Genomic DNA, 9,683 nt, shown 5'->3' with positions numbered 1-9,683 from the left:
GTAAGCAAATTTGATGACAATTTAACTCGCTACACTGGTGGAAGTGGAAGAGTGAACAACACGATTGATTGAACAAAGCAAAAATGGCTACCGCCTCGTTTATCGACAAAGGTCCCTCCATGGATTGGAGTACAGACGACAACCTATACAGCCGCTTTAAAATGTGGAAACAGAGATGTGAACTGCTATTCACTGGCCCGATGGTGAAAATAGATGAAGAAGTACAGTGCAAACACCTTCTGTACTGGTCTGGCGAACACGGAATGGAGCTATTCAACAGTTGGGACTTATCAGCAGATGACCAAAAGAAGCTAAAAAACTACTGGGAGAGATTCGAAAACTACGTAAAGCCTCACTCGAACGAGCTGATCGCAGCGTGGGAGCTGCATAACCTCCGTCAAGGTACCTTATCACTTGAAGAATTCATTGCTAAACTAAGAATTCTTGTTAAAGAAGCTAACTACCCAGCAGAGCATCACAATCGATTTCTAAGAGACTTCCTGGTGCTTGGCATGAACTCCGACCGTGTTAGAAAGGATTGTTTTAAGAAAGGAAATACACTGTCATTCAATGAAGCCAGAGAATTGGCAAAAACAGAGGAATCAGCTGATAAACAACTTCAGTTGATGAACACAGCCGTAGAAGTGCACCCTGTCACTTCTGAGAACAGAAGCCCAAATCAGAGAAACCACTCAAATGCAGCGGGTGGTACGAAGCAAACCCAAAATGGCAATCGATGGGGCAAAACACCAACCTGCAGGAATTGTGGCTGGGGTCCTCATGCACGTGAACAGTGCCCAGCAAAGAATGCAACGTGTCACTACTGTCAGAAGGTAGGACACCTAGCCAAGGTATGCCTGTCAAAGCTTAGAAAAAAGAATGTGCATGAAATTGAAGCTTCCAGAAGTAGCAATGCTTTACCCAACTCAGAGTCCACCCAGCCAATAAGTGATTATGTGTTTTTGGGCCCAATTGAAGCAACACCTCTATCCATGAATGTCCATTCCATATCCTGTAGAGAAAAGGCTCTACTAGAGGTGTCCTTGTCGCTGGGGCCAGAAGGAAGACAAGTCAATACACTCTGTAAAATAGACTCAGGGGCAGAAACCAACATTTTACCTAAGTCCCTTTACCAACAGCTGAATAATGGGAGGATGGGTTTAGCACAACCCACGATGAGACTATCCGCATATGGTGGAGTAGAGATTCCTAACCTTGGATCTTGCCAAATATATGTAAAAGGCCCTAACAACCCCAGCCCTAAACCTATTCAAGCAGAAGTTGTTGATGTTGACGGCCCAGCCATAATTGGTAACATGTCAGCACAAAACCTGAACCTCCTAAAGCTCAACTGGCCAATAACCGCCAACCAGTATAGCGATGATCTGATCAGCCACAGAGGCACACCCAACCCTCAAGTAAACCACACCAGGCCCACGCATGATCTGCATACATTTAGGCTATTTGACATGGGAGGCAAGCAGCACCCATTCCCATTAACAAAGGACTATTTGTTAAAAGAATATGAAGATGTATTTACAGGAATTGGGTGCTTCCCAGGTGCACCATACCACATAGAAACCGACCCCAAAGTGCCCCCAGTACAACATGCACCAAGGCAGGTTCCAGTACAATTACAGCAAGCCTATATGGAAGAACTAGATCAATTGAAGAAATGGGGCATCCTTTCTGAGGTTCGCAACGAGTACACCCCATGGGTTAACTCGACTGTCGTAACAATAAAACCAAATGGATCGATTCGCTTGTGCCTAGACCCTCGGAACCTGAACAAAGCTGTTAAGCGCAATCCCTACTATGTGAGAACGATAGATGATGTGATACCGAAGGTGAGTGGCTCAACCCACTTCAGTATCTTAGATGCACGCAGTGGGTTTTGGCAAGTTAGCCTAGATGAGGAAAGCAGCAGACTATGCACTTTTAACACCCCCTGGGGAAAGTACAGATGGACCAGGCTTCCATTTGGTCTCACGTGTAGCGGAGATGTCTTTCAAGAGAAAATGGACATGGTCTTCGGTAAGTTGGAAGGACTAAGCGGTATTGCGGATGACACATTCGTCTATGGTATAGGTGAGGCAGAACACGACCAGCGAATACTTAATGTCCTCGACACAGCGAGGGAGAACAATGTGAGATTCAACCCAGACAAATTTCAGTTCAAGGTAAACGAAGCATCCTTCTTCGGTCTCACATGGACTCCTGAAGGAATCAGACCTGACGAAAACAAAATCAAAGCAATCCGTAACATGCCACCTCCAAAGAACCTTGCAGAGTTACAATCTTTCATGGGCATGATCAACTACCTGAATAGATTCTCACCCATCATAGCCCAGACTTCAGAACCTGTAAGACAGCTGATGAAAAAAGAAACGCTATTCATGTGGCAGGCAGAGCACCAAAAAGCATTTGAGAGTCTTAAACAAGTAATTACTGAGGCACCAGTCTTGGCGTACTATGATCCAGAAAAAGACAACCTGATCCAGTCGGATGCAAGCCTTCAAGGTATTGGATGTGTGCTGATCCAAGACAGTAGACCAGTGTGCTATGCAAGTCGGTCACTAACCGAGACTGAGTCGCGTTACAGCAACATAGAGAGAGAGCTACTTGCCGCCTGTTGGTCATTAGAGAAGTTCAACCACTATGTCTTTGGCAAAAGTGTCATCATTGAAACAGACCATAAGCCGCTGGAAAGCATATGGAAGAAGACCATAATGAGTGCCTCACCGCGGCTGCAGAGGCTTTTGCTGAAAATGGCAAAATATGACGTAGAAATTAGATACATACAAGGAAAAACCAATGTGATAGCGGATGCTCTCTCAAGGGTCAGTTACATGGAACCTCCCCTCAAAGAAGACGAAGTGCCTTTGCTTGAAGTCAACGCCATCACAAGCACTCTACCAGCAAGTCCCGCCAAACTGGAAGAAATACGACAGTGCACCGACCAAGACGTCGTACTCGCACACCTTAAAGATGTTGTGCACCATGGCTGGCCAGAATATCCGAACGAATGCCCCCAAGACTTAAGGGAGTTTTGGAATTTCAGAGAGGATCTCAGCGTTGAAAATGGCCTCGTTCTCAAGAGACACCGCCTCGTGATTCCTAGTAGGCTCCGCCCACAGATGTTGCAAATAATACACCAAGGACACATGGGAACGGAAAAGTGCCTCCTAAAAGCAAAAGAAAGCTTATTCTGGCCAGGCATATCAAGAGACATAAAGGAACTAACAGCCAACTGTGCCACATGCATACAATTCTCTAAACAGCAGCCAAAGGAAGCGCTATGTCCCCACAGTGTGCCCAGTTTTCCGTGGCAGAAACTTGGTTGCGATTTGTTTGACTACCAAGGTGCACAATATCTTCTAGTCGCAGACTACTACAGCAAATACCCCATCCTAAGGAAGCTGAACTCAACGACATCTGCTGCTATTATCAATCATCTCAAGTCAATATTTGCCGAGCATGGAATACCAGAATCCCTGGTTACAGACAATGGACCCCAATATAGCAGTCGAGAATTTGCTGCATTCTGTGATCATTGGGGCATTAATCACATTACCAGTTCCCCACTATATCCAAAAAGCAATGGATTCATAGAACGGATGGTCCAGACAGTGAAAAACCTGTTGAAGAAATCAGATGCCGCCGGACAAGATCCTTATCTCGCACTTCTATCGTATCGAACCACGCCTATTGACAGCAACCTACCCTCACCAGCTAAGGTTCTAAACCAAAGAGATTATCGCACACAACTACCTTGCAGTGGACGACTACAGCGCTCTCAAACCATGGAATGTAACCAAGAGCAACTACAGCATCGACAAGATGTCCAGAAACAGCAGTATGATGGGAAGTCCCCTCGTGAACTCCAAAAGCTAGTACCAGGTCAACAGGTGTCTGTGTTCCAACCGCGAACCAAGACTTGGGTTCCAGTAGAAGTAAAGCGAGAAACTACCCAGCCAAGGTCATACGTAGTAAAGACAGCTGGTGGTTCAGAGATAAGGCGCAACAGAGTACAACTGAAACTGTCGGGTGAAAGAGTATCAACCTCTGAAGAACAGATGGAGAACAATCGGGACACTTCCTCTTATCAGCCCACCACACCTATGACGACACCCCACGAAGTTTTGTCATCGGAGCCACCACAGACACCCCACAAGCCAGCTCAACCCACTGAGAAAAGTGACGGTCTGCCTTTGACAACCAGGAGTGGCCGTGTTGTAAGGAAACCATCTAGATTGGACTTATAAACTTCGTTGCAGACTGAGAAAACATTTCAGTTTAAAGCTATTATAAGCTGTCGTTGTGTTATACCTAACTAGCCAAACATTTTGTATTGTAGTTAGTCCCGCTGCCACACCCATTAGACTTTTCAGGGTGGAGATGTAAACATATCAGGTCTGCGGTTATAGGTCTCGCGCATGCGTTATGCAGGGGCACATGGCAGGCTCGACGTTGTGTGGTTATCGTTCTTGTTTTGAGGAATTCTGGTTGTACCACTGTTTACAATAAAAGTAAGTTGACTGTAACTGAGGCCCACACAATAACATTACATGTATGACGCCATGGAATCTGAAGGTCTGAGGGTTGATTCCTCATGGGAACTCAGAATTTTTTCTTTGTTTGTTTGTTTGTTTTTTTCTTTCCCAATGCCATTAACAGTTGTATAAGCCGTGCGAAGGATTTCTTGCTAGTAATGAGAGAAGCAGAGTTAGCATTGGAACAAGAACTTCAAGTGAAGTCTCCCACTGAATTGGATATTGAAAGTGTCGACGATGGTGCTCCATTTATTGAAATGGTAAGCACAACCCTCTATACCCTAACATCAGAGAGTACATTCTTCATACCGCTCTCTAAAAACCTTCTGAGGTGCTGAAAAGGAGAATTTGTTGAAAAATCAGAAGCTGCTCTAATCGGTGATCATTTCCTTTATTCTCATGACTTTAATGTTTGATTCAGGGGTGATATTGTAAGGAGAAATTAGATGCTAGTCACTCTTATGGCCAAAGGGTTGAGAAAAAAAAAATGCATCCCAATTATTTTCTGCAAGTAAGATTGCGTGCTGGAGCACCCAGCCACCAGATGCATCGCATGCACTCGGAGCAAGGCGTTTTTGACATTGACTTATTATTATTTTTTCTTAATTGTATTAGTCTTGTTGTTGTATTTGTCTTGTTCGAGTCCCACGTCCCAGTCCCACCTTTAGTCACAGCCCAGTAGGTCTCTTCTTCGATTAAATGCAAGAGCAATTTGAAAATTTTTTCATATAAATTGACTGAACAACTTTGCGGAACGCAAGGAATCATGTTTGTTTTCGAAACAAATCCTCTTTTATACGCCATTTCGTAAGTCTTCGGTGCCAAGAGATTATAAAGATCAGCATAATCTTTGTCGGAGCAGATTACTTTTAACAATTTCGCCGTTAGGAAAACGCTCATATGTTTTCTTTGAATTTATCATCTATGCAATAGTAAAGAGACAATCCAAGCTTGATACTTTTTGATATTTTGTTTCGATAGAGTTTGTGGGCAGTTGAGTTCCCAGAGTAGATTAGAGCGGTCTTTATCTTGATCGATCTTCTGATACCGTCCAGGGTTTTTGGTTTACTGCGGTTCTACCAGCAGGAAAAGCAGTTTAGAACATCAAGAGCACCGACAGTCAAACGTCCTGTTTTGGAGAGACTGGCTGGAATTTCAGCACAAGATTGTCTGAGCGCGTGGTGAATGAGATCATTTTATCTACTCTGAATCTGCTTATATAACTGTTGTGACGCTAAATTGTCCTTGCTGTAACGGTAAATGTGTTCCCAAGCTCAACGGCATCGACCGCATGATTGACGAGCGATGTCAGGAACCACGGTTTGGACCAAGACTCGCGCCTATGAATTCTTTCACATATATGCTTCGGTGTGAGCGTGTGGTGAATGAGATCATTTTATCTACTTTGAATCGGCTTATCTAACTGTTGTGACGCTGAACTGTCCTCGCTGTAACGGTAGATGTGTTCCTATGCGCAACAGCATCGACCGTATGACCGACGGGCTGTAGAAACAGCTAGAAATCCTATTTAAGTATATTAATTAATCATATATACGGCTCATGCGAACCGGACTTGAATCGAGACTTAAAGAATTCCTTACAGGAAACTACACAGCCGTGCAAAAACATGTACTGTGCGTAAACGACTGAAGCACTTTGTTTTAAAAGCACAGGGAAATGAATAAACTTACTTGCAGCACTTCTCTTCACGGCCAACAACCCAAGAATTGAAACGAACAGGAAAATGAAAGTAGCTTTCATGTTAACTTCAAACAGAGCGACTGGTGTTCTATCCTCCGCCACGAGTCTGTTTACAACTATAGAAACGCTTTTTTTTTTCGAGGCGTAGCCGAGAGCAACTCTAGCTTCTTGAGCCAATTGTTTCGTTTATGACGGATGCACAGTACTCAAAACACTTTCAAAGGTCTGGAAAATGAAGCTACGTTTTCTTGTAATGGATTGCTACCTACATTAATCGTGAAAGAAAAACCAAGATAAATTTGTTATTTAATTTGTTACAACTTACGTTGTCGCATCTATTTAAGTCAAGGATTCGTTTTAGGAGAGAGCAATACAGAAATCCCGTACTGAACTCTGCAACCTATTCATGAATATGACATTTTCCCAACAGGAACAAGATGTTTCTTTGCTTAAACTTCTGGTTTTTTTTTTTTCCCGACAAGCTCTTTCACAGTCTAGTTCAACATTTCGTGCAACAATTCTACGCTATTTCTGCAATTTTGCATCTCTACTTGTCTGTAAGCCCCATCTTGGGGAAATTCAGCAAATATGAAATATTTGTGTATTTTGGCTAATTCCATTCGGGATTTTAGTGCGTCCAATACCCTATCTTTTGACCAACTGGTTTACAGATGAAGGTAAATATCCATGATCTAGATTTGAAGAGATTATGTAGAGGGCAATACGAGATTTGGCACTGCACTCCTTCATAAACGAAACAATTGGCTCAAGAAGCTAGAGTTGCTCTCGGCTACGCCTCGAAAAAAAAACGCGTTTCTATGGTTGTGAACAGAAACACAGAACTAACTATTTACGCCCGAATTTCAGGAATCTCGGTTTAAATGGTCAACATCCCTTAATTCACCTAACGCCACCTATGTAATACAGTATTGGCTTCTCAGATTCGCAAGTGGATCCTTATCGTCGTCCAGCCAGTATAAGGATAAAAGCGCCCGAAAATTCTGGAGTGAAGATGTGAGCATTGATCTCAATAGTGCGATTCCAATCAGATATTTTCAGCCAATCACAGGCCTGAAAAGTGGGACGACTTTCATACCGCCATATATTGGTATACCCTTTTAAAGTAGATATACTATGAGAGGATCACGATGCATGATTCAGTTCGTTTCAATGATTTCCTGTTCGTTTCAATTCTTGGGTTGTTGGCCGTGAAGAGAAGTGCTGCAGGTAAGTTTATTCATTTCCCTGTGCTTTTAAAACGAAGTGCTTCAGTCGTTTACGCACAGTACGTATTTTTGCACGGCTGTGTAGTTTCCTGTAAGGAATTCTTTAAGTCTCGATTCAAGTCCGGTTCGCATGAGCCGTATATATGATTAATTAATATACTTAAATAGGATTTCTAGCTGTTTCTACAGCCCGACGGTCATACGGTCGATGCTGTTGCGCATAGGAACACATCTACCGTTACAGCGAGGACAGTTCAGCGTCACAACAGTTAGATAAGCCGATTCAAAATAGATATAATGATATCATTCGCCACACGCTCACACCGAAGCATATGTGAAAGAATTCACAGGCGCGAGTCTTGGTCCAAAGCGTGGTTCGTGACTTCGCTCGTCAATCATGCGGTTGATGCCGTTGAGCTTGGGAACACATTTACCGTTACAGCAAGGACAATTTAGCGTCACAACAGTTATATAAGCAGATTCAGAGTAGATAAAATGCTTTCATTCACCACGCGCGTTCAGACAATCTTGTGCTGAAATTCCAGCCGGTCTCTCCAAAACAGGACGTTTGACTGTCGGTGCTCTTGATGTTCTAAACTGCTTTTCCTGCTGTTTGGTTGGTCCCTGTCTTTTCCTCTTAGTTGGTGAAAACTTGCAGCGTAGAAGGCCTTTTGGTGACGCAGAATTTCATGAGAATCGTCACTTGTATACACCACTATGACTGTCCAGACCAATTTTTAGGAATAACATTGAATTAAGCTGTCCATAAAAATCCTTCTTTGGTCTAACCCTCTACGTAACCCTGAGGAAAAGTAGTAAAAGGACAAAAAACAAAGAAGAGAAATCTTCCAATGATTCATTGAAGAAAAAGCGGAAATGCAAATAATTTATGCAGGAGGTGACTTAACAGACACGAATAACAAGTTTGCTTTGTATAAACCACGGCACATTGACGCATATGATTTTTTACCGTATATATGATTTTCATATATTCACATTCATTAATTGATTATTTGACGGGTTTATTATGAACCAACAGAGTGACCAGCTCCCAGTTGGCTCGTTAGCTCAGTTGATAGAGCACTGTACCAGCATCGCAGGGGGTCATGGGTTTAAATCCCGTATAAGGGTACTAATCAGTTTAGAGGCACTTATTGACAAAAACTAATTCGAGCGGGGCGCTTATTAGCGAGGGGTGCTTATTGGAACGAGGGCGCCAAATTGGATTTTTACGGTATTTGCTCTCTATGGCCGAAATTTAGTCTTCCATGTCCGATTAGAGATGTGTGTATTAGAGTGGGCTTTGCGAAGAAAATATACTATAATTTTCCTGGGACGAAGTAAGGCCATAAGAAAAGGTTAGACTGTATGTTGTTTTGTCTCCCTAGTTAAAAATTAAACCGTTTTCATATGTAATTTTGACTTGCATTTGGAAAACAATACTAAGAACTGGGTTGAAGAATTAACTTTTCCTTTTATCAGCATAGGGCTTTCACAGCTTCGTCGGGTTGAATAGATATTCAGTAATCTTCTTCCCTGAATTTTACTACTACGATTGGTTTTTTTATTCGAATGACAAACATGTTTTATTGACATGAGAAACAAATTTCTGTTTACTTTACAGATAGATGGCAAAAGCAGAATACCGCGCCGGTGTGTTTTGGCGCAAAGAACGGACGGTGCGGAAGATTCAATGTTAAAACTGGTCAAAAACTGGCCGCTGTGAAGCTGGTTCATCTCTACGGGTACGTGTCCTGTGACACACGACATGTCTCTAATTGGTCTTACTGGGGCTGTGGCTTGTACGGCTTGGGCAAAATTAATGTTGTCATAACAAACTCAGGCGGTCAAGTTCTTTTGCCGCCACAAGAATTCATCGAACATCATGGTTCTAAATGGTCCAAGGTTCCTGGATATGAGTCACTTTCCTCAGAATTAGTGCTCTCCTTTTTCAGCCCCTCCGACGTGAAATACAACCAAGAGTTACGAGTGTGGTATGGCGAGGATCTGATGAATGCTGGCGAGGCAGACAATGGAGGCACCGTTTGCGTTGATGTATATGCAATTTTCGTCTGAGCTTCACTGAGCAGCAAGTAGTTGTAGCAAAACTTTTCATAGTTTTTATGTAATGGAATCATAAACTAGGAAAGCGCCTACTTTTGATATCAAGGTTATCACTTTTCTGTTCTTAGGACCAGTCCTT

General features: G+C 42.9%; 1 protein-coding gene across 1 annotated transcript; it reads left to right on the top strand.

Moving 5' to 3' along the window:
- Positions 1-7,402: 7,402 nt before the first annotated feature.
- Positions 7,403-9,683, top strand: LOC136284204 (uncharacterized). Its single transcript, XM_066174049.1, has 2 exons — positions 7,403-7,481; positions 9,105-9,683. The coding sequence occupies exons 1-2, from the start codon at positions 7,403-7,405 to the stop codon at positions 9,554-9,556; spliced, it is 531 nt and encodes a 176-aa protein (XP_066030146.1). The 3' UTR covers positions 9,557-9,683.

The sequence above is a fragment of the Pocillopora verrucosa genome, chromosome 11 (genome assembly GCF_036669915.1).
Source record: "Pocillopora verrucosa isolate sample1 chromosome 11, ASM3666991v2, whole genome shotgun sequence".
Taxonomy (NCBI): domain Eukaryota; kingdom Metazoa; phylum Cnidaria; class Anthozoa; order Scleractinia; family Pocilloporidae; genus Pocillopora; species Pocillopora verrucosa.
Note: the sequence above shows the minus strand (reverse complement) of the source record. Positions and strands in the feature narration are given on the sequence as shown.

Coding starts and splice junctions, on each gene's coding strand:
- LOC136284204 (XM_066174049.1), top strand. CDS start 7,403: ATGCATGATTCAGTTCGTTTCAATGATTTCCTGTTCGTTTCAATTCTT. Junction 7,482..9,104: donor CGTGAAGAGAAGTGCTGCAG/GTAAGTTTATTC, acceptor TTTACTTTACAG/ATAGATGGCAAAAGCAGAAT.